This window comes from Stegodyphus dumicola, chromosome 4 (assembly GCF_044657685.1).
Source record: "Stegodyphus dumicola isolate Sdum_Otavi_A_Nest chromosome 4, ASM4465768v1".
Classification (NCBI taxonomy): Eukaryota; Metazoa; Arthropoda; class Arachnida; order Araneae; family Eresidae; genus Stegodyphus; species Stegodyphus dumicola.
In genome coordinates this window covers 240,553,948-240,580,011 of record NC_140771.1, presented here as the reverse complement: position 1 = coordinate 240,580,011, position 26,064 = coordinate 240,553,948, and the positions used below count along the sequence as shown (strand labels likewise).

General features: G+C 32.5%; 1 protein-coding gene across 2 annotated transcripts in view; it reads right to left on the bottom strand.

Moving 5' to 3' along the window:
* LOC118204497 (uncharacterized) overlaps positions 1-24,002 on the bottom strand; it is a 54,332-nt gene extending 30,330 nt beyond the window's left edge. For both annotated transcript variants that reach the window (XM_085816130.1, XM_085816131.1), the window contains exons 1-5: positions 23,798-24,002; positions 19,335-19,428; positions 1,169-1,239; positions 1,057-1,078; positions 243-780 (exon numbers count right to left, since the gene is read on the bottom strand). In XM_085816130.1, the coding sequence (XP_085672256.1) occupies positions 243-780; positions 1,057-1,078; positions 1,169-1,239; positions 19,335-19,428; positions 23,798-23,932 (860 nt within the window). In that variant the 5' untranslated portion in view covers positions 23,933-24,002. The remainder of the gene's footprint in view (positions 1-242; positions 781-1,056; positions 1,079-1,168; positions 1,240-19,334; positions 19,429-23,797) is intronic.
* Between the last annotated feature and the right edge of the window lie 2,062 nt (positions 24,003-26,064).

The window sequence follows — 26,064 nt, the reverse complement described above, 5'->3', positions numbered from 1 at the left end:
ATATATGTACATAACTCAGCTCAAATATTTAAATCTTAATTACGTAGAACTATAAATCCATTTCTGAAAGTCGAAAAATGCTGATTTGAAACATTTTTCAAGTAAGATTTTTTTTTTTTTTTTTTTTTTTTTCTTTTTTTCATTAAAATTATTTTGGAACATTTGGAGGCTACAGAATCAAAAACAAATAAAAACAAATGGCAGCTTCAAAACAAAAATGTATTCTGAATTAAAAAACGAACCTCTTTTGCTTGTCGGTTGCAGGAGATGATTCTGATGTTTTTTCAGTGGAGTTAGCATTCTCTGAAGAAACATTATTAGCATTTGATTCATCGTCTTTAGCAACTGACTCTTCCTTGGGAGAGTGCTTTTCTTCAGAATCTCCTTCTGTGGTGGCATCTCTCCCTGATGACTTCGAATCTGATTGTGCTGCATTTTCTTGACTTTCCTCTTGCACTGGTTCATCGTTGACAGAATCTTTTTCATTCACAGAGGAATCAATATCACTCTGGGTGTCATCAGGATTCACAATTAGTGAATCATTGTCACTTGCTTTGATTATAGATGAAGTGTCCAGTTTGATCACATCCTCTACTGTAAGAGGAGCTACAACAGGAGCAGTTTCTGGTTTTGGAGGTGAAAGACGAGAATTCACAACTTTTCCGGAACCTTCCTCAGAATCACTTCCATTGCACTGAGCATTTTTCTGCACTTCAGAATCACTCTCAGATTTCTTGTTTTCTGCTTTTTCAACATCTTTGGAGTCTTCCTTGTTTATGTCTAGTGTTAAAATTCAATGGCAGTATTATTAAATTGAGAGTCAAATTAATTACCGATAACAACTACATCCCATGGAATATTACATCCAAATTTGGAAGGACAAACCACATCAGAAATGTTACGCACAAGGTAGGATAGATATTTGCGTCAGATATTTAACAATTTGCTAGAGGCCAAAATGATTGGCCATCTAACAGAATTAAAAAGAAGAAAATTAAAGAATAGCTAATTTATATGATAAAAGAGAGAAAGAAAAATACCAAGGAAAAAACATACCTCTCTTGTCCTCAGATTCATCCTAAAAAATTAAAAACATATATTTAACACATATTAAAAAAATGCTATCAATTCAATGCACAACAAATATTATAGAAAAGGTTTAGATTACCATTTTTTCATCTTCCTCTTCCTCCTCATCATTATCATTTACAACTTCAGAATCACTCTCTTTTGCTTTCCCTATGAAGAAATTTATAGGTTTTTAATCAGTCATGAAAAAAAGCTTCAATGCTGGCAAAAACCTTTTTTTCAAGTCTTTTTTTTTGGGGGGGGAGGGATATATAATCAATATATTTGACAATAAAAGTTTTTAATTTTTAAAAAGTATATCTAGATTATTATAGTTTTAAAATAGAAACATAACATAAGGCTTTGAATTTAAAAGGGGTCAGTCAACTATGAAAATAATCTCATAACCTCATTGACAAAACAAAAGGATTTAAGTTTCAACAATAGTTTATAATCACCATACAGAAATAGCAAAAGGAATTGCCTAATCTTAAATGTCACACACAAAATCTCACAGAGCAAAACATCTTTTGGATAATGAAAAAAATAAAATCAACAAAAACTCTCTAGTGCAGGGAATGCGATACAATGTGTTAAGTAATACTAGAAAAAGTTTTATCAATGAAATTCTGAGGATTGGGTTTAATAGATTATAATTAAAATACACACAACAGTTATTTATGCCAACACCTGAGAAATAAATAGTACTAATTGGTTAGAGTAGACTTAGGGTACCCCTTGTATTATCGAGAAGTTGTTGCTACATTTATTGTAGCCTGAGCACTTGAATGTTCCGTAAATATACTTTTACCTAGAACTGGGTGCTCCTTTGACTTTTTAAATGAAAATATATCGATGTGTACATGGACAAAGTCAAGGGAGTGCGCAATGCCAAGTTTGTGCAATTCTTTGATTTTAAGTGAAAATAGGTCAATGTGTACATGGATACTGATTTTGTGCAATTCTTTGTCTGTGTAGCGGCAATTTTTGGTGCTAGAATTACTGCTACACAAAGCCAAAATAACAAGTCAAAGAATTGCCCAAACTCGGTATCCATGTACACTGCCCCCCCAAACAGACAGTTCTATATCTCCCGTTCTACTGGGCCGATTCACGAAATTCAAATAGCGTTCTTCATGTCTCGAAATCGCGACTTAAGATATGTATTACTTATATATTCATATATAGCAATATTCTAACATAGGAATTTTGACACAAAATCAGGCTTTTTCTGAAATAACATACTAATTTTTTTATGTATTTCGATTCTACAACTCAAATTATGCCTAAATATTACATTTTGTAAAATTTGGTGCGACATTTATGGAGAAATTCAACAATTTATGTTGTCGCTTTTTATTCAGTTTGCGCCAAATTTAGTTCACTTAGCGAATTTCTTAATATGTGGCAACCTATTTTCATTTCCATTTTTACATACTGTGTGAGAGGATAAAAGGACCCAATCGTTCCTTCTTTCAAATAATGTTCTTTATCTTATATTTTTAATTATAATTGTGGCTGATCTTTGGAATATGGCAACAGGTAGTTTGGCGACATTTTGTAGGCAATAAAGGTTACTACCTAGGACTTCGGTAATAATGTGAGAAGTACTCAGTTCCGATCACACATTATTTTGTGTGAGGGAAATGAGAGATCATGAGATATGTCATGTGACATCAATGGACGAATTACAGTTCTTTAATCCGAAAAGGTGGTAAATTTGGAAAAATTATTTTGTATTAAGTTTCATCGTGTGTTGTGTGAAATAGTGTTGATTAATTTTCGGATTGCATGGCGCTATGTAAAGTGAATTCTAAATTTTTAATGCGTTTATCTGATACAGTCAAAAGTCTTTAATCCGGACTCGTCGGGACTTCAGCGATTCCGGATTATAGATCATCAGTTTAAATCTGGTAAGATGGCATGCAGAAATTATAAAACTAAAAATATGAAACCGTAATTTATAAAATAATGAGCAATTTATGATCTAAAGGGTATCCAAATTTACCAAAAAAGAAGCCTAATATTTATTTGTTTACTTTATTAAACATTTCTTTTAACGCGCGGATGCGTAAAGCTTACCTTACTCATAGCCGAAATTAGAAAATTGCAACCAGAAAACTATGTGATTTGTATTCGTGATATTTATAATGACGAGGAATTTGATTTAAATCATATCAAAGACGGAGTACATCGAAATTAAATACTACATTTAGTAAGGAATTATAAGCCGACTAAAATAAAAACATCTGCCCTGAAGATAACGATAGTGTTGACAGATCAACTTCTAGTTCATTGCGCGCCGCGACGTGCCCCTGCGCAGAGCAGCGTGAAATTGATAAACAGATTTCGGAATGGTTAGATAAACAAAAGATATGCTTTTATTCATTTTTTGTAGCAATTCGTTTTTTGTTTGATGGACATCGAAACATACTTTCGTTTTCTAGATCCTTTGGGAGCTCCAGCATCGGAAATTCTATTTGACATAATCGAAAGTTCAAGCTTACTTTTAGAAAATTGCTCTTACAGTCTGCAAAAAATAATAAGCCGGATCCAATTTGAAGATTAAGGAACAACGCAATTATCAACATTAACTGAAATAGATAATTAGATAATTTTAGCTTATACCGTCCGTCATACATTAAACGCGCACGCGAAAACGTATTCTGCACTTGCGCAGATGCATATGCGCAGTCGTAAATGTCTTGCGCACACGAGTAAAACGCCTATGCGCATGCGTCAATGCGGCGCATGCGCAGAAAGATTTTAGCTTTGAGGTCCGGATTATAGATCATTCCGGATTACGGGTGTCCGAATTAACGACTTTTGACTGTAATAATAAGTTGAGATTGTGTGAAAGGAAGGATATTACAGATAAGTTTGAATGGCAGTGCAAGAAATCTGGTGAAAATGGACATTTTGTGAAACGGAGTGTAAGGAAGGGTACATGGTTTTCCTGAAAGTAGTTTGAGTATGGGTGAAATTTTATTAATTTCTTATTATTGGGTGAATAGACTGCCAGTTGACTACTGGATTTCGGATTTAGAAATTAGCAGTAGTACTGCAGCCGATTGGAACTCTTTCTGTACGGAAGTGTGCGTGCCACGTAATGAAGATTTTGAAGAAGATTAGGTAAGTTAGTATTTTTAATCATTTGAGGATATTATTTTTATGCATTGTTCTAAATGTAAGGAGTAAATAAATTAATATGGTATTATTGGAAAATTGGTATTAGCAATGATTTAGTTTAAAGTAATTAGGATTGTAATCTAATTTTTATTAATTTAATGTATGTGCTTATTTATATTTTAAGTAGTGTTTTTTAATTTAATTATATTTTAATTTAATGATCGTGATTTTGTGAGTTACATGTTTGTAGTATTTTGGAATATGTTTGAGCAGAATACGTTGAGTATTTTCATGCATTTTCGTGAAATTTTTTTAATTTATGAGAAAGAAGCAGTGTACATGGATATAGTGAAGAGTGTGCGCATTGCCATTTTTGTGCAATTCTGGGATTTTTTTTAAGTAAAAATAAGCCGACGTGTACATTTTAATTAAATGATAGTTATTTTGTGAATTTTATGTTTGTACGAATTTGGTATACGTTTCAGTTGAAGTAAACGTGTATGGAAATAATTTAAATATTTGACACTAAGTATTTGTAACTATTTTTAATGTTTGCATATAAATTCGTTGGTGACGTTTATAATTTAATAGATAATTTAGAGGTAAAAGCTTTTGGATATTTTATTTATTTTATACGTGGAAATGTTCATTCTTGAAAAGGGTATATACTTTTTCGCGATCAGGTAATTTCATATATGTGCTTTTTACGGAGTTAAAGAAAATTTCCTGCGTTTTCGTGCAAATTTTTGTAATTTATGAGAAAATAGCAGTGTAAATGGATAAAGTTAAGAGTGTGTGCAATGCCATTTTTTTGAAATTCTGGGATTTTTTTTAAGTAAAAATAAGTCAACTTGTAAATGGTTTATGTGTATGTGCTATTCTGAAAAACGCACAAGGAGTTTGCGATTGTGCACTTTTTCCCAATTTTGCAGTTAATATTTGTCATGATTAAGCAGTTTTGTTACATAAAATTTCTAGCATAAGTGTAATTCGGCTAGTAGATTGTTGGAAAAAGTGTTGAGTAAATAAAAAGAAAAGAAACATGTCTTTACTTCGTGAAGACAAAATGGCGGCGGGAAAAAAAAATAGAGGGTTGCTGTAGCAGAGTTGGTTGCCATATTTTCGCCAAAAAATCGCCAAGTTACCATAATCCAAAGATCAACCATAATTGTTATAAACTTTAAGTAATTTTTTTTCTTTTTCGAATTTTTATTTAAATTGTTTACGTTGCATAGTTTCTTTTGAATAACTGTTTTAAAAACTTCTATTTACTCATTCCAACTGCGTAGTTTAAATCAAATGTGTACCGTTTATTTTTTTTTAATAGTTTTCTTTATACTACATAATTTTTAGACTTTTGCTTTAATTGTTAGTGTTGCATTGTCTCTTCAGATAATTATTTTAAAATTTTCTATTCATTCGAACTGAGCATTTTAAATATATTTATTAATATAAATGTTCCAGAATTTGATTTTATTTATTTGAATTGTGTTTCTTTCTGAAGAATACTTTGTAACCCAGACTGCGATGCATTTGAAAACTGCATATATTAAAAGAGAAAATACAGTAAAGCACGCCTTTCAATGTTCCTTTCAGAAAAGATATACATACCTGCCAAAAATTCAGAAGATTTCTCCAAAATTCAGAAGAACATGAAGAATTAATATCATGCTTTGATATTAAAAAAATAATTTATACAAATAGAAAAAAGAAAATTGTACTTACATTAGTAAATCTCAATTAAGTAGTAACTAAAAAATTTATTAGGAAACATAAAACAAGAACTTAATGTTAAACAAAAAAATTATTGCAATGAATTTAGAGTGCATTTTTTGGCTTTAGCCAAAAATTCTTTGGAAAATTTCCTGTCATAACAATTAGTTTCCTCATAACATTTAGCAATTAAAATGTTTTCTAGAGTTTTTGGTGAAATTGAAGAACGAAACATAGTTTTGTTTTTCTTCACAACACTGAAGACTCTCTCGCACTCAGCATTACTGTGTGGAATTACGAGAATAGCACATAAAACTCTTGCTAGTCTATCATATTTTGACATTCCATCAGCTCTTTTATTCTTTTCAAGATACCAACGAGGACATCAAGTCTATCTTCTCCAGAACTGGCAAAGTCCTCAAACTGTGCAGCAGAAACTTGGTTCTGTAGTTCATCTAAAGCATCATTATGGCACCAAATGAAATGCAGTTTGATATTGGGATGTTAAGTTGTTTCAACTCATTAATTACCATGGAGGCAATATTTTCCCCCGTAGTGTTTCCATTTAACAATGGAAGACGCAAAAGATGAGTTTTCATTTCATTAGAAACATCACAGAAATATGTGACAACGACGCGGGTAAAGCTTCCAATCGCTGTCGTTGCTGGAGTGCAGCTATCGTTTTACTTTGTGCATCGCAAGCAATTTCGTTCACAATAGAAGATGTTTTCGTGCGAGCACAAGCATATTTCTGAGCAATCTTGGAGTCAGAAACAGAATGCGACAATCCACGCTCGCTGAGTAATTCCCTTGCTGCTGAAACGAACGCGAAAAAAATAATCTGGCGTTCACAAAGAAAATAGTCGGAGAAACAAGTTCAGCGCATTGGATTGGCTGGTTAAGCGGCGAGTTGGGAGAAACCGCAGGTTACTGGATTCGAAGTAGCGGTAGTTGGCGGATGCAATTGGCGAAAAATTCTAGAATTTCGACAAAAATCACTAAAAACACTTGAAAAAGGAAAAAAATCGTAAAAAATGGATTACGATCGTAAAAGTTGGCAGGTATGGATATATATAAATAAGAGAGATGTATAACCGATATTTTAACTTAGAATGACTTGCATACACTGCTTTAAACAGTTTTATCATTGTGCCTATTGCTTTACACAATTTTATCCTACATTTGGTTTCTTAAAATAATATTCATATTTTAGTCAAATATTTTATTTTTGAAATTGCAAGAATCAAATATCATAAGATTAAAAAGTTTTAAATTAAAAAAAAGTACAAATACTAAATTTTACGCGAAAAATTATTTTTTCTTCTCTTTTTCTTCAGGCATTCTGCTTCATTCTTGCTCTTTTTCTTTAGGCGTTCTGCAAGTATAATAAAAATCATCCAACTTTTTGAAACATCTTGGTATTTCTGACAATCATTTTAAATAAAGTTATTGCCTTCCATTTCATAAAGGCCCACAAATGGCCGAGCGCTAAAGGCGCTGAACACTGGTAGTTCACTCCGGGGTTTGAATCCCCGTAAACGGGCTGGTTGCATGGTCGTTTTCGTTGATTTTCTCATGTGTAACGTGTATGCCAGCTGGTTTCCCTTAGAAATTTCTTCAGGAAGGCATCCTTACTTTTAGGCAGATAGCCCTGCTTTGCCATGACTTAATAATCCAATTCAATCCATTTCATCAGAGCCTTTATCAGTCTTTAGATGCAAAGCATTTTGAAGGTATGAGATAAAAGGAAAGACTGGTTTCATCAAGAGGTTTTGGTTTATTTAATTATGACAAAGCACACTAGGGCTATCTGCTTAAGAGAAGGGATGCCTTCGTGAAGGACTTTCTAAGGGAAACTAGCTCATATACACGTTACACCTGGGGAAAACCACGAAAACGCCCATGCAGCCATCCCGTTCGCGGGATTCGAACCTTGGACCGAACTAGCAGTGTTCAGCGACTTTACCGCTCAGCCGCTGTTTCATCAGGAGGGAAAAAAATGTCTTTAGGCGACATCCACATACAACACTGGATAAACTCCCGAGTCTTCAAATAATTCGATTGAGAAATCGTGGGATTCTCCGTTTATGATACGATATGATGTTCTGTAACATAATTTAAATTTACAAAACCATATAGTCTAAAACCAGTCGCTCTTCATTTTAATCTGCAATGATATCGTTTTTGTCTTTTCTGTTAACCACAAGCTCAATTGATGGTATTTTCTGGTGTACACGTCCAAGTGCTTTCCCTTTGAACACCTAAATTCTTTGAAGTATGAAAGTATCTTCAAAAGCGTCCAACTTTTTTAAACATCTTGGTATGTCTGACAGCCAAATTTCCCTGCAAATTTTTGCTTACTTTTCTCCCCAATTTTCTTCTTTCCTTCTACAGTTATTTTCAGTGCTCACACAAGAAAATTAAGATTTTTCGGTTGCTAGACTTCCATAAATTTTGCATTCTTGTCAACTTTTTAAAAATATCAATTACATGAATTGCGTTTCAAAGTTTAATTTACATGGTGGTTATAATTAAAGTTCCACTTTGAAATGGTCATAAAAGGAAAACTACCAGACCAGATGTTATCACACTTGGCAATCGTGTAAAGGAGGTTATGGGAATTTATTTTCCTCGGAGGGGGGGAAAAAAATGTTAAAAAACTCACCACCAGGGGGAAAATGGTGTTGTATGCGATATTGTTAAATGAAATATGACATATAACATCGGTTTAAAATGTGTTTAATCGTTTCCGAAACGTGTTACGAAGCATGTTCAATGTAACGTCCAGTATTTTCTGAAAGCAAATTAAATCCTCTCAACAGCAGCTCTTAGCATATCAGGAGGAATGTTACGGACATGTCGGTGTATCACATTTTTTATTTCTGCCAAATTGTTTTAGATTATCACCATAAACAGTTGTTTTGAGATAACCTCATAGCTAACAGTCACAGAGGTTTAAGGTCTCGTGGGAAGAGAAGTGTTGGCCTATAAGACGTTCATTCGTGAAATCTTTCCTAAGTTAACTGTGCGGTGGGGCCTAGCCCTGCATAAAAATTGTAGTATCTAAAATGTCACGTTACTGCAGTTCAAGTATCACGAAACATTGTAACATTGACTCTAAGCGAGCCGCAATCACATTAAGTTGGTCCAGCTGTCGACTGCTATTCAGAGAAAAATGGTTCAGTTATGAGACTAGCTGTCATTCCACACCAAACGGTTTGGAATGACTGCTATGCAATCGAATGCAGTAGGATAATGCACTGGAACTAGGTAGATAACATGAGGGATTTCTTTGGCCCAAATCGATTAAAAGCGTTTTGAATCAGTATCTTCATGTTTTAGGGCCGAATTCAGGCTTCAAAAATTACAAATTAGCAATCTGTAAGAAAGTGATTTCTAGATTGTATGCACTTGTGCGAGTGATTTGCGATCTCAAATTTTCTAATCGCTAATTCGTGGTTTTCACGGACAAATTTCTCCCTTACACGGATGGCACACTCGACACATCGAATTTAACGCCTTTAAATAGTAATTTGCTTACTTCAAAGTTTCTCAATAGTATACAACATATTAAACCCATGTAACAAAAGTTTAAGTTAGATTCCGACCCATATTTCGTTTAACAATACATATTAATGTTAATATTGCATACAGTGCCATTCCTCCTTGGTGGTGAGGTTTTGAACTTTCTTTTTTTCACGGAAAATAAATTCCCATGACCTCCTTTACATGGTTACCAAGTTTGATAACATTTGATCCAGTAGTTTCCTTTTATCACCATTTCAAAGTGGAACTTTAATGATAATCACCCTGTATATCATTAAATTTTAATTTGAAGCTATGCGTCATATGTATACCATGCGTACGATTTTCGCTTTTAAGGAAAAAATAAAGAATCGAAGCAAATATACTTAGGATAATGGACCAAAACTGAAAAAAATTTCACTCCCTCCAAAAATAAATTATTGAAACTTTGACCTTGAATTTATTGGATTATCCAAAATATTCAATTTGACTTATCTTCTAAATCCTAGTTCCGACAACAATTCCGAATTACTGAAGCTGAAGTAAAAGGTTTAGTATATATTCATTGTATGTCAATAAAGTAATCAGCGTGTAATAAAAATAGGTTATAGAATTTACGCTGATACAACTTTTTGTCTGAATCCGCAACACGTAATGGAAGAGAAAGCTTGTAGAGATCTGTTTTTGACATGCCTGTAAAAGTAGATGTCATAGTCCTTTTGTCTCTTCAATGTGAAAAAACTTTCATTTGAGAGGCAACTTTAGTTTTTGGAAAAGAAAAAGTATCACAAGACAAATTTGAAGAACATGCAGGATGATTCAGTACACATACTTATTTTCGGAATACAAGCGGTTCTCCAATTGGTTATTGAACAATGAAAAGATGCATTGTCATGCAATACAAAACATTTGGAATACGTTTTCTGACTGAATAACAAAAAGATTAAAGTCATCTGCTTAATTCACAGCCATTTACAAGTCAACTACTCGGGCAATTGCAGAATCGTTTTGATTCTGAGCTTGTAAGACAAACCGAATATCACTGAATTTAAACACTTCTTTAATCTCCCAAGAACATTCCTTCTTTAGCTCATATTCCAAAAATATTAAGTCAATACAATTATTTCAAAACAAATTGAATATTCATTTGCACTACGGCTTGGTAGTTTACTAACGAGTTAACAAAACTTAATTCTGCTTTTTGTGTCTAAGAATACAACAATATTTTAAATATTTACAAGCAAAATATTAAATTGGAGCCTCACCAGTTGCCTAGCATTTGAGGATTGTTAAATACTAATTGTTTGTTGCGAAGTCTAACCCAAGCTGCATGGTTGGTTTTCGTAGTATTCTAAAATTTAGTAGTATTTCTTTACAAAGGTTCTCTATGAAAGCATCTTAACCAAATAGTTCCCATGTTCTTTCTATGTTCAAATAACCAACTAACTTAGTTTAAGCACGATGTAGCTTGCCAATTGGGAGTAACATGAAAAATACGGCGCTAATAACTGAATTCCTGTTACGGTACGCTGTTTCTAAACTTAGATGGTCATTCCTTAATTAAATAATATCGTGTGCAATCTTGATTAATATAAAATCAGAAATATTTGCATTCAGTTTTTTGAAATATTTGCAATTACTTTATAAGAAGGATTTATTAATAACTGTAATAATTACTGATGATTAGAATTCAGTTCTTGACAATTACATTCTAAAATAGAATTTTAAGGATATAATGAAAATACGATACGCATAAAAATACATTTTAGGATAAAAAATGAGTTGATTTTTTTATGTTTAAAAACTTCTTAAATTCATTTAATAAACATCGTACCCTTGTTGATATTTGAATCCAGAATTTGGGTATCTTTTATATAATTATTCTTACTTGTCCACAGAACCTGCTGACTTATCATGCTATTAAGTAGCTGCAGATCATTTCTACATAACCACTGAACTTCCATTTATTCGGTCTCTAGAGGGTTGTATGTTTATATTATAGCTTGACTTTTATAAAAATGATTATTCTAAATCTTATGTTTCTATAAAAATATACTGTGCTTAAAAATATGGATGATAGTATCATCCGCTCTTTCAGTCACATCATAAGCAACAGCTTGTTTAGAAACAAATTATGCAGTTAATGTCATAAAATATTTTCATAAAATTCAAATAAACATCAAACGAAAATTCTCAGTTTTAGACAATTTGATTTAAACGAAGTTAAATTAAAGTAGCAGTCGATAAAACGCTGAAGATAAAAATTTACTCTTACAAATATTTTTTTAAAACAAGGAAGAAAGAGAGAAATTTTAAAAAACAGTTAAAAATTTGAATAGTATCATCTACAATTTAAAAAAATAGCTTTTCATATAGTATTAATAAATATTTATTATGCATCGAGGGAAAAAAATCATATAATGAATTCTCCGTAAAATTTTACTTGAAACTTAAGGTTAAAAATAGCTGTGGCAATTCACTGTAACAAAAATCCATAAACCACATTTGGCGTTATTATCGCTAAAAAAATTATGCCAAATTTCAAAACGCGAAACCATGTAAATTTGTATATATCTTAGAAAATTTTGAATCAAAAAGTCTCATTTTTTGCAGGTATGCTTAGAAATACACCTACTTTAAGATGATGGTAAAAATTTTACAGGTTATAATTAAAATTTTTTTTCAAAAAATTTATAAAAATTATTTAAAAATAGAAATGTAAAAAATAGAACACAAAAAATAGGTAAATTTTATTTGGAACCTAAATTTCGAAATGTGAAAGGAAAAATAAAAAAAGTTTAATAAAAAAAAGAGATATTAATAAATATTTGCCAAATTCAATTAACATTGAGGACCTAAAATTTTGAGAGCTAATATTTTAAAAACTACTTGTACGATTTTTACAAAACTTGGTATTCTGACATAATTTGAGTCGTAGAATCGAAATATGTAAAAAAATTGGTATGTTTTTTCAGAAAAAGTCCGATTTTGTGTCAAAATACAGTTAGAATAGTGTTATATATAAATCTAATATATATCCTAAGTCGCACTTTTGAGACATGAAAAATGCAATTTGAATTTCGTGAATCGCCCCAGTAGAACAGGAGATATAGCACTGTCCCCCCCTTTTTTTTTGTGCAGTGTACCACCAAAAATCACCAATTTTTACCAAGGGGTACCCTTAAATATATGTTTGCCTTCTAATTTTTCAAGATAAGGACATCTTGCCTACTCACTAATGCAACAGGTACCAAACTACAGTGTTTTATCCTAAAAAGAATATAAATAAATTTTACTTCTTTGTATAAAGTAAAAAGAAGTATTGTAATCAAGAAAAGTTTCAAGCATCATATTTCAACGCTATCGAATGCAATTTAACAATGTTTTTTGCATGACACCTGTACATAAAGACAGGATAAAGGACTCTTTCCCCCCAAAAAAAAATTTTAAAACTAATTTTAAATGAATTCTAAAGAGAATTTTTTGTGGTGTTTGTGCGTACATACGTATCTCGCATAACTCAAAAATGAGTAGCCTCAGAATGTTGAAATTTTGTATATAGGACTGCTATAACATGTAGATGTGCACCTCATATTTCGGTTGCAATCGGCCGCACCAAAAAGTATATAAATGTGGTATCCGTAAGTGCAACACGACCACCAGAGGGCCTCACCTATGCGCCAGCAGCGAGCACGAGGTTAAAGAGGAGTATGACATTAGACAGAGTCTTCTATCCCACGTGAAGGTGGTAAGATGTCTCCACGAGAAGGTGGTTAAAAATGAACTATGTTTCCATGAGGAGGTGGTAAACTGAACTGCATAATACGACAGCAAGTGCGAGTAGGCACTAAGCTGCTATGATATAAGACTGGTAATACCTATCCAGAATCCTGTTTATATCAAATGGCACTGTGACTCGATTTAACGTACCTTCTTTTTTGTTATGTTACTAAATGTCGTCTGTGGTGTGGAAAACTTTGGAATTGTTTATTGAATTGGAATTGTTTTTTTTTTTTTTTTTTTTTTTTTCCAAAGCATTTTCAACTCCCCTACCACAGAAAATCTGGGGGCTCTGACCAGAGGTACTGTGAAAGTAGAAGACCAAATTAGTACTTCAGAGAAGGTACTGTGAAAACTTTATTTCTTTTTTGAAGATAGTGATACTTTTGTTTCGTTTTTAAAATGAGTCTCGTAAATAATTTAAAGAAAAGTGATTTAATAGCAATTGCAGAACAAATCGGAGAGACTGATCCAGAAAATGCTAAAAAAGCTGACATTTAAAAAATTATCCAAAATTCTGATGCCTTCAAAACAAACGTTGAATTTGTTCATGGAGTCGTCAAATCGATCGCAGAGGATCGGAAGCTTACAACAAGTAATGAACGCTATCTGTTAGAGATTGAATGTCTTAAATTAGCTCGAAGCAGAATGAACTTGAAAATTTAAAATCACAATCATTATCGGGTGATAGAAGAAATGCGCAGACTAGTGTTGGAGATATTAAAAACGTCAAAACACTAACTATAGCTGTACCCCAGAAACCGGAAGCTCTGCATTTGTTTTTTCAGTCACTTAAGAAGGCTTTTACTATGAAAAGCGTACCTGTGGTGTCTGTGAAAACAGTTTCTTTTTTTTGTTGTTGTTGTTGCTCTTTGCTTATATTCTTTTATACATCCTTTTAAATTTATTATAGTATTTGAATAGAACATGTGGCAACAATTAGATAATTCTTAAGATAATATAAATTTTGCTCATTATGAGTTATAAAATGAATGAAATTTAACGCTGTTAAGTGAACCTTGGGCCAGAGTGTCGCTATGGTAAACAAATATAGTGAATTTTAAAGAGTGCATTTATTCTAATGTGGTTTATGTGCTATCGACGAAGTAGATTTAAGTTTAGATGAAAAGAAAAAATGGGTATAATTTAATATTCTGTAGAAGGAAGTCATGTGGTGCACACATTAGATTTTTTAAAAAGGACGTCTTATTGTTTTAATGAATTTGTAATTTCGGAACTCATTGCAAGTATTCCAACTTTACAAAGAGCAGTTGTTACACTGTTGCCCAAATGAAAAAAAAATCTGCTAGCAATATTTATACTTGGCTAAGGAAAAAGTATTGAGAAATTTACAGGAAAGCTTAATAGCATGTTTAAGACAAAGACAGAAGAGTTATCTGGATTATTTAACTGCATAAGTCAGAAAATCTTGAAAATATGTAACGAGATTTTTAATGCTTAACTTTTTATTTAATTCTACAAAAAGGAATTCTGGTAGTTGCAGGATTTCATTTATTTTTGCTAATATTTATTTTAATTTGTTAGCCTTTTCTATCGCTTTTATTCCCGTTTCCTCACCAGTATGGAAATTAGCGTATTCTTTCCACTGAATTATTTATTATCCTGCTGGGATGAGTTACGAGTCAACCAGTTAGATTAAACTGAATTATCTAGTCTTGCACTTATGTTTACCTTTCAGTTAAGTGTTAAATTATCTTTTAAGTCTCGCACTACAAGTGGTCAGTGACTGTAAGCATGTAAGCCCGTGCTGTTTATAGTGTTCCGTAAAAGCCTCTTTTACACCCTTTCCCCACTGTATTCCAAGTCTGCGAGAAGTCGCAAGGACCAACACTTGATAAAGTTACATTGAATGATGACGAAGGAAAGAGATTCTATATTTGGCACTTGAATAAATCTGGACTAATGGGCCAAGATCAACTCACCTTCTCAATGGGCCCCACCAACAATCGCTGTTGCAGAGCCTACCTGCTCCAGCAAACCCAAAGGAGCACTTTGGACTACTTGGCAGATACAATGCAGACCAACATGAAACCCATAGCAACATTTGATGGGAGAACACTTTTTTTTTTTTTTAATACATGGACAACCACTTTTTTCTGTAAAGAATAACCATAGCAACACCCGTGCTATGAGGACAGGCTTTAAGCTAGTACAACGGGATAGGTAAATTTTTATTAGGAGACATTGCCAGCAAGACACTTATGTTTGAAAGATTCAAAACTACCCTTGTAAAAGCATTCCCGCTGGTCAAAGACAGAGGAAGGTTAGAAGCTGAATTATTCAGCAAGTATCAAAATAAGGTTGAGGAGTTGACAGATTTTAAGAAAAATTTAAGCCATTAATTTACCATACAGAAAAAGGTCTGATAATGAAGTTATTCAGATTATTTTGCTACAACTATTGCTTCCGATCCAGGAGTTTCTTGAATTGAGAAACATCAGCACAGTTGTTTGAACTGGCAGTTAAATATGAAAGTTGGAGGGTGGCTAAGAGCACGTGTAGAATGGAATACAGCCAAAGAACAGAGTTTCGCAAGCCAATAGTAGAAAACCTTTTAAGATAAAAAAACAAGGGGTGGAGAAACAAAATCACATTAAATTATGTCTTAACACAGTGGTCATAAAAATTTGGCCTTGCCCATCATTCAGATTTTGCTAAATAACGTTCCAACAGAGGCCTTGTTAGAGAAAATTTTAAAATACATCGATTATTTTGTGCAGAAGTTATTACTGCATGAGGGAAATATTGCACATGCATAAAGTAATGCCACTTTTAATGTTCTATATAATGTGCCAACAGAGGCCTTGTTAGAGACAATTTTCTTTCTGAAAATTTTAAAATACATCAATTATTTTGTGCAAACGTTATTACTGCAATAGAGAAATACAGTAAAAATCCAGAAATCCGCAAAGCATGGGACCAGAAGTTTTGCAGATTTTAGGAATTTTCGGATTTCAGGACAGAAAAAATAAATCATAATATTCAGACTAAAAGTGCAAAATAAATAAGGCATATTATATACATTTAATTTAATTATTATATACATTATTGCGATAACTTATTATATGCATTAAATTATTATTACACATATAAATTGATTATATCATTCATTGTATTATATATACACAGCATCGAGGTTTGCCGATTTCGCCTCATGCAAAGATTTCCGGTTTCAGATTCCGGTGTTAGAATCACTGTTACTGTAAAATTTCAACAGCTTTTCTTTATTTTTCCATATATCATACATAATCATATCACAATTCCATACCATTCTGCTATAAACCAAGGAGTAGCACCTGTCTCCATCTTTTGTAGAATTTGCACTTTTTGCATTACCGTCAATGCAACATGCTTACGTTTTTCAATGTTGCAAGCAGTAAAATCATGAGTACATTTCTTATCTGTAAATGTATTAAAAAGGGCTGAAATTTAAAATATTCTTAATTTATCCACAAAATATATGGATAAAAAGAAAGGTAGCACTAAATAATCTCATGAAATAACAAAGCTCAGAAAATACAACACTGTGAATCGTGAACTTGAAAGAAGAGTTTAGTGAATCGTCTGCTTTTTTACCTTGATGTAGATTAGAGGGGGAAAAACTTTCATCATGATGTCAATAATTTGGTATTTCCGTTATGACTCATTATTATTTGATAATTATGACGTCATTATTCGGCGAGTATTTTTTCTTCAATATTTCGTACTCAATGTTGCAGTTTCCGGAACCTATAAACTGAATGTTTATATTTTGAGACGCAACGCGGATTTTCGGTATTTTGACTGTACTGCACATGTATAAAGTTGCCATTTTTAATGTTCAAGTTAAAAACGAATCCCAAAAGACTATACTTTTTGTCAAAAATCTTCAGACCTCTGTCATTTTTAGGGATTTCCTTAAAACAGCCAGAGTACAAATAAATTTACAGAACGACAATAAAGCTGCAAATGGCAGCCAAGACCGAAATGCAGAAGAAGCAATGTAACAACCATCTTGTACTCGACCCTATGCAACCAGCAAGAAAAATTAGCAGACTTGGTTAATCTGATAATCTTGGCATAACAAATAGCCTAACATGAAATTCAATTAAAGGAAAACCATCTCTGTAGAGCTAAGCCATACAGGCATCATAAGGTAAAAGAGACAATTGAAAATATATAGAGGGTTAAAAAATAGTTATACCAATTAGTAGTTCATATGATAATCCAGCAATGTTTGCTGAGCATGGAGATTTGCTTTTGACTATAGAAGATAAAATCTACTTAATATATGACCCAGTCAGATCTTACCCTAGGGTATTTTTTTCAAATACCTATGAAACCTAAGGACACTAAAAAACCACATTCATAACAAAATCAGGCACTTATGCCTTTTGGCTTGTGTGGAGACCTGGCAACCTTTCAGAAAACAAGGGATATTATTTTTAAGACCTGTCTTTGAAAAATCAACTTTTGTTGAGAAGCAGATTTTAAAGTGAATGCAGCCAAACAATTTAGGTACCTACGCTCTAAAATTTCTCAAAGCGACATAGAACTGAAGATTCTAAGATAACTGCAATAAAAACTATTTGCCACGATATACAGTGAAGAAATTTGAGCATATGTTCTTAGTATCGAACATTTATAAAGAAATTTGCAGAGCCGAACAGCATAATTCTGCTGCAAAAATTTTAAAATGCACTTTTTTCTTGGTTAGTTCAGGCTAATATGACGTTTGAAAAGCAAAAAAATTGCATTAATATAAGCACCATTGCTTCTACAAACAATAAAAATAAAATTAATGATTGATGTACATGATATTCGTTTGAATAAATTTGGTAATGTACCAAATACTGAAGTTAACAAAATTAAATAGGAATATTAACTGATTAAACATTGCTTGAATCTTCACACAAAAATCTATAACTGTTTATATTAAAAGACACCTCAGATCAAGTGATATTTTAAAAGAAAAAATATAATTCAGATGAAATAAAGTTTGCTAAGAAAAATTATTCTGAAAAGCATTAGTGGAATGTATTAAATTTTATTAATTTCAATAAATTTCCTTTATTGCTTGTAAGCATTTTCTTTGGTAAAGGCTGAAAATTAAAAGCCAGGAGATGTGATGAAAAAACTTCGAGTCTCCCTGCAAAGCATATATATATATATATATATATATATGTAAAAAATTCAAAGAAATAAAAAGTAACATAATTTTAGAATTTAAATCTCTGATTTTCAATAAATGCAAAAGAAATTTATATATATATACTAAAAAGAAATTTATATATATATATTAAACAGTTTATACACTTCCTTACTCCAAACCTTTTGTTAGTCTATTCAGTATTGTATCTTGATACTGAATTATCTCAATTGTTAACACTACTCCTAATTACATGAAGGGAATGCAATGCACCTGCAGCCAACTGGACCTCCCTCTAATGGAAAATTTTAATTTTTCTTAACATTTATTTGTTTACTATTGCAGAATGATAGGAAACTTGCCATTCCAAAACACATTATATAAAATTGTGAGCAGAAATATAAAAAGGAAAAGTGCCTGGGCTTACCACCAATAATAGCAGATGCTATTACAGTATTTAGGAGTTTACTTAACCCCAAATGCATGATTTCTTTTGATTTACTGCCAACGTAGGTAGGATAAATACAGACAGTTTGGCAATCTTTTTGAAAAAGGTTGCCAAAATCACCAAGTACCATATGATTACATAAAGGTTACTGAAATATGGGAAAGCACATGTGCACTTCAGGTATTGCCTCCATAAAGGATTTTCTAAAGGAAACTGGCTTGTATTCATGTTACATATGGGCGAAAACACGAAAATCAACCATTTAGCTGGCTGATTTGCCTAGAATCGAACAGAGGTCGAACTCCTAATATTTAATGGTCTTAACCAATGAACTACTGGGTAGAACCTACTTGCATATAATAAATAATTTTGCTAAAAATTTACATCATTAATCCTCATTAAAAATATGCATGCTTACTGTGAAAGATAGGAGAAGACATTAAAAGCAGATCAAAAAGGGATTAAAATCTACCATCAAACAAAGAAAGAAACGGACTCAGTGTAGCTCATATTAATACTTACTACTAGATCGTTTTACAGGAACTTTTGAAGGTGTTTTTTCAGCTGCAACTTCAAATAAATATTCTTCTGGATCATTGCCTTCATCTTGAAGAGCCTAACAAAATCAAATGTTTATGATAAATCTCAAAATAAATGATAACAACCTTACTTCAAAATTTGTTACATAACAAAAGCATAATTTATTGGTACGATAAATCTCAATGCTTATTATTGGTAGTTGTATATATATATCACTTTTACTGTTACACGCAAATATTTATATGTCAAGCACAGAGAAAAATATCTACGAAGCAAAAGAGTTCATTTCTATTTTTATCATTATTGTAATTAATCACCTTCATTTAGAATTAATAATTAAAAGTTAAAGCATTACATTTTATAATAAAGTTAATGAAAATGCGACACTTTTCCATTATACCCCCTCCTCGTACGACAATCGTCGTAATGAGAAAGAAAAAAAAAAAAAAAAACTGTAATTACTGTTGCGCATACTACTACAAAATAGTACAAAAATTTTATTTACTTTTTATATTCTAAATAATTATCATTTATTGACAGAACTTATTTAAACACCAATGTTTATTTCTGGTGGAAACTGCTTAACAATCATTTGGATGATGAAGTCGAATAATATTTTCCATTCACTTTGTTTTTTTCCTTCACATAAATTCTGTCAAATATGATAACACCCCCCCCCGATGTTGCTTGTTCCTTTTTCTGGTGGCCCCCATAGGGGCTCTACCATCTGCATAAGAACACCAGTTTTTGGATCCATGAAGTTGAACTTGAGAGTCACTTTGAAACATAAAAAGCCTGCTCTTTCGAGATCATCACTTTTGTAAGCTCTCCAGCAATCACAGTAGACGACAGAGTTCTCGTTTACATTTTCACAGAAACTCTGTGCCTCTATTGGAACGGCAACAAGGAGTGTATCCTTTGTATCGTGCAAATAATTTGATGCATGATCATGGTCATCAAAATTAGCAAACCACTGCTGATATAAAGAATATATTGTTTTCTGTGTTTAATGAAATTTAAGATAAATTTTTTTCGTTTATCACGTTTAACCAGTTAATTTCAGTATATTAATACTAATTTATATTTTTTAATGAATTTTTATTTCCATTATAAATGCTTAATATATTCTTTTCTGTGCCAACATGAATTTATTACAAATTTATTTTTGTATATATCGTTTAACCAGTTAGTTTTACATCTACATGCTTATTATCTGTGAATTTTTACTACCATATGCGTAATATATTGTTTTGTCTGCTAACCTGAATTTACATGCACTAAAAATCACGTTTACGGCTCGGCTCATCATCGATGAACTGCGAGCTTGGCGAGTAAAAATGCAACAGCGCCAACGGGTTCTCTGCGGATGAAAACCCCATACATAAAGTCAAGGAAGCGCAGTGCCATTCTTGTGCAATTCTGAGATTTTTTTTTAAAAGTGAAAATAGGTCTATGTGTACATGGATACCGAGTACGTGCAATTCTTAAAAACGCACCAAGCAGTAGATGATTCTGCACTTTCCCCAAAATATTATTTACACATGGCTTTTTCAAGAAGCAAGTTTCAGGGATGGTCAATATTTGTCACTTTGTGAAGTGCAAAATCACCCACTTAAATGGCACGTATCGTACATGGACAAAGTCAAGAGTGTGCGCAAAGCCAAGTTGGAGCAGGGTTCATAGCCACATTTTAGTTAAAAAAATAAGCACCTGCCTAATTACATCATACACAACTGCATAACCTTAAAAATTAGACTTTTAATTTAAAATATGAGAAATGAAGTACTTATTAAGAGAGAATAAGCATTACCTCAACAACCATGGAAAATAATTACTTTTTTTTTTTTTTTTTTTTTTTTTGTTTTTAATTTTAAATAATAGTTCAATTTACAGAAGTACTTTACAATGAGAGAAAAAAAAACTATGAAGAACTTAACTATATTACAAGATTTAATGATGAAATTTCAGTTCAAAATAGAGAAAATAAATAATAATAAGACATATTTATTGTATTCACTTGGAACCTAATAATAAATACAATTTATTTTTCCACTCATATTGATATTTAAATAATTGAAATCCAAATTCTGAACATTTTCTAAATTTTCATTGTAATTCTGTAACATTTCTGTAATCAGAAGACAGAAATTTGCTTCATGCAGTCATCTTTAACAGTAACTAATACTCCATCTTTAATATTAAGCTTAACTAACCCGCATACTTGGAAATTGGCGAATATTCGGACAGTCGAGCGTTAACTTGAAGGTGCGGAGTGGGGGGGTAGACTGTAGCCGCTCTTTAGATTTTTCCGCTAAATACTTTTGACATTTCAATATGTGCATCATATAAAAATAAACCAACGGAACTAAAAAATATTCCGCTTAACAAGCACAGTAAAACTCTTTTAAGTGCTCATAAACAAATCTTGGACTGAACATCAAAATTAATTATCTCTGCAAAATATCGCAAACATTATTGCACAATACGTGCGCCGTAATTCTTCCCTACGTGATATTACGCACTCGGAATCAACAACTGCCGGTATTGGGAGAAAAAAGAACTAAATAACTGGGGTGTTTTTCATTCCAATTTTCAACAGACGGCGTTAAATTTCAGGAATAGAATCATTCTTCGCTTGGGTTGGTAGACCGCAGAACTTTTACTCCTATTCAATCCAGATTGGAAAGTGATCCTCCCCCCCCCCTCCCGAAAAAAAAAGGTCCGTTGTTTGTTTTGCAGCGAACTGTAACAGTTTCAATATTCAAGATTTTGCGGAGAAAGGGGAGACCTCCCAACCTTCGTACTGTATAATGTATTGGCCAAAAAAATGAAATTATTTTGACCATTCGATTACTTTCCCTTTATTTAAGCCATTCCGAATATTATTCCTTAGAAAGCTAATCTGTGTTAAATCACAACCATTAATTGGAAGTTTACTATACTTCAGCAGTTACTGCAACTATGTTATTATAAACATTCATACATATGCTCATAATATAAGCATAACGATCACAATAAACACGAATATGAACTGACCAAGCAGAACGAGAATGCAAATTTTTAAGATACTGATAGAAATTCAAACGTGTGTAGTGTTTGGGTGGGAGGAAAAGAATGCTGAATGTAGCGGAATTTTCTACTGCTTTCGCAATTCTTTGACCAATAGAACGCCAGGCACTTGTCTGTACTCTTCGTGCACACCAAAGGTTTTAAAAAAAAAAAGCACTAAAAACAAAAAAATAAAGACTTTAAAGAAAAAGTAAGCACCTATAAGGGCCTTTATATTTTATTTTCAAATATAAGGACTTATAAGCACTTATAAAGACCGCTACGAACCCTGTGGAGAAATTCTCAGATTTTTTTCAAGTGAAAATAGATCGATGTGTACATGGATATAGAGTTTGTGCAATTCTTTGACTTGATATTTTCAAGGTTGGTGATTTTGAGAAAGGCGTGAAACAGTGGGTGATTCTGCACTTTTCACACATCATTTTGCAGAAATAGCACACTTAAAATGGAAACACACTGAATTTACAAACTTTTAGACTAGTTCCAAGTTAATTTTTGGAGAAAGTGCAGAATCGCCCACTGCTTGGCACGTTTTTAAGAATTGCACATACTCTGTATACATGTACACATGGACCTATTTTCACTTAAAAAATATATATATATGTATATAAATCGCATACTTTTTTCTTTCACTGTAAATATAATGATGATTATGTCTGCAGAACTTGTGTTAAGTCTCAAACGATAAAACAAGAGAATAATAAAGGAAGGAAATCAGTTACAAGTACAGAGTCCTATTTTGAAAGCATCAAGTGCTATTATTTTTTCAAACACCAAGTCTTCAGCCAAACTCATAATTTTCTATGAAACTAATCCCAATCTAGATTGATTTTAGCCTGTTTTACATTTTGATACTTGATAAGCAAGGCTGCGGCTATCGTTCAGAAAAGAATCATTCAATTCAGACAATTAAGAAAAACTGTAATATTAAAGACTACACAAGAGAAGAGGTGGATGGGGAATATATTCTTTTGATAGAGATTTTTTCAAATTTTATCGGCAAAATATTAACAATGAATCATTTTTGTTTCAATTCTACTAAGAATTTTAATTACGAAAAGATGGAGTATTAGTTGAAAACATACCGTTCTATTTTCTTAAAACAACGTAGAATTAAAATTTAGAACATAATTGAAATAAGAACACAAGCTCGAATATCACTTTCGATTCACAAAGAGATAGATACAACTGGCAAATATGCGCCGCAAAGAGATATTTCAGAAAATACTTTTAGAAAATCGGTAAGTCCATATTATATAAAATTTACTAATAGAATATTAAAAATAAAAGCGTATAAAACAAATGCGCACATATAAAGTAAAACTTATGATTAGAATGAACTGTTGTGGCGCAATGTGAAATGCTAAGAACATTACCTTCGAAAGTCTTTCAACAAGAGCTGTTTTAACTCCAGTTTTGTCCAGTCCTCTCTTCTCCAGCTCAGATCTCAAATCTATAACACGCAATTCACCAATTTTTTTCTTTGAAGAGTTCTGTTCAACATCTGCCATTTTCAAATTCGCACTTATTCACAAAAGCAACAAAATATGGCGACCACCACCTTAGATAATCTGCCGATAAATGTTATCAACAGCTGTTGCCAAACCTCCTCTTCTATAAATCATGATTGAAAATTAATGTTTGAGTACTGACCAAGCACCAAGGCGTTTGTTTACGGATTACCCTTTGCAATAAACTGCAATTACCTCCACATCGTCGATAATGAAAATTGAAATAATTGAGAGAAAAAGCATTCGCTAAAGTTAGAAGAAGCCGTTAAATGTGATTAATAAAAGGAATTTTAAAAAAAATTTATAAAATAAGTTTTGAATATATTCTTAACTTTTTTGGCTTTATATGTAATTTGTTGAGAATTGTGGCTGTGTGAAAGGGCAAGTATCATGTACCCTAAAATTTAAGCATTTCTATTTAAAATTAAATCTTCAAAACCTTTTAATTATAAGTTGACATTTCCTACCAATTATAGAACCGCGTGAGATCTGGAATTTTGGAAGCAAATTTGGCTATTTGGCTACTGTTTTATTCCCCGTGCAGTGCAGCGAGTGACGAATATTATGAGAAAGCTAAGCCGGAAAAATTAAAAATACAAGAGCACGTACATTTAACATTTAATAAATAAATTTAACATCTAAATATAGTAATAGAATTCGTAAATATGCAACCGACAAAAACCGGCAAGGATGAAAAAACAAATAAAATGAAATAAATAAATATCTTTATTATATGCGGCGTAAGTGTCTGTTTGTTGCCGATAGTTTATTGGTTGCCTGTGTAACTGCACTAACCAATGGGGTGAATTTGCCACGAGAGAGGGTTGCCGTTTCAATTGAGACGTAGACAATTTCCTGTAAAACTTGCCTTTGCTATGGCCACCCATAAGTCTCAGGGCCAAACGCTTAAGTGTGTTCGCATTTTTTTACCTGAGCCTGCATTTGGACACGGTCAACTTTATGTTGCCTGTTCAAGAGTTCGTGAAAGAACGGAGGTCAAATTAAAAATAATGGATGGCCCTCTGCAAGGCGAGCTTAAACATGATCTACACAAGAAATGCTGTCTACAAAGAGACCTTTGACATGTGAATTAACATTTTATTATTTAAATCACCTTTATTGATTGAGCTAGCGGTGACTCTTAAGAAATATACCGTCAGTGGTTTCCTTCATGGCTCTCTACTTTAAGCAATTAAGCAAGTAGAAGGGGAAAACCCCGTGGGGCAGTAAGCAAAAAGGGCCGCCTGCCCTGGGTAATTCAGTTTGAATTAGCAGACACCTTTGCACAAATCATCTTAATTACAATGTATAATATCTGGAACAGCGGTCATTTCGTATGACCGCTGTTCTAGTAGACGGGGGAAACCCCTTGGGGCAGTAAGCAAAGAAGCTTCCTAACCGCCTGCCCTGGTCAACATCATATGCCAAAGTGCAAACGAACGAGTTAAAAGATGGTGAAAAGATAAGAACGACAGGACAAGCTACTGGCGCCATCTATTGATGGATCAAAGAAACTAAAACATAATTTCCTTAAAAGATGAAGGTAAAGATGAATTGGAATTAGGATCGTTAACTAGTATAGAAAGATTTTTTTTGAATGTGAAACGCCTTTAGAAAATCTAATTCACCAATGGAGGTGCTTTTTTAATAATTTTGGCTGCCAAAAAAGAAATGGAAATTGTAATATTTGGATCAACAGTGCTGGGCAACAGAGGACATCTGTTGCCCAGCATTGTTGATCTAAACACATGACTCATGTACTATAACACCCGCCATTCTTATCTTATCCTCTCACTATATCTTAACTCGTTCATTTGTACTTTGGCCGCTGAGGTTGATGGTTCGGTAAAACTATCGAAACTAGCCTTGTGAAAATTTGCAAATAAAACGCTGATTTTTGTTGTTTGACTTCTAAATTAATATTTGTTCGGCATGAATTTTAACCTAAATTATAGCCATACATTGAAAAGAAACTTATAAGTATAAGTTGAAACATCTTGCACCTGTAAAAAAAAAAAAAAGAAAAGAAACTATGAACGCATTACTTATAATAAATTACATTATAATATTCCTTTTACGCCAGTGTTCTGTTTTTCTTCTTCTTTTGTCGGAAAGAAATATACATAGCAAAC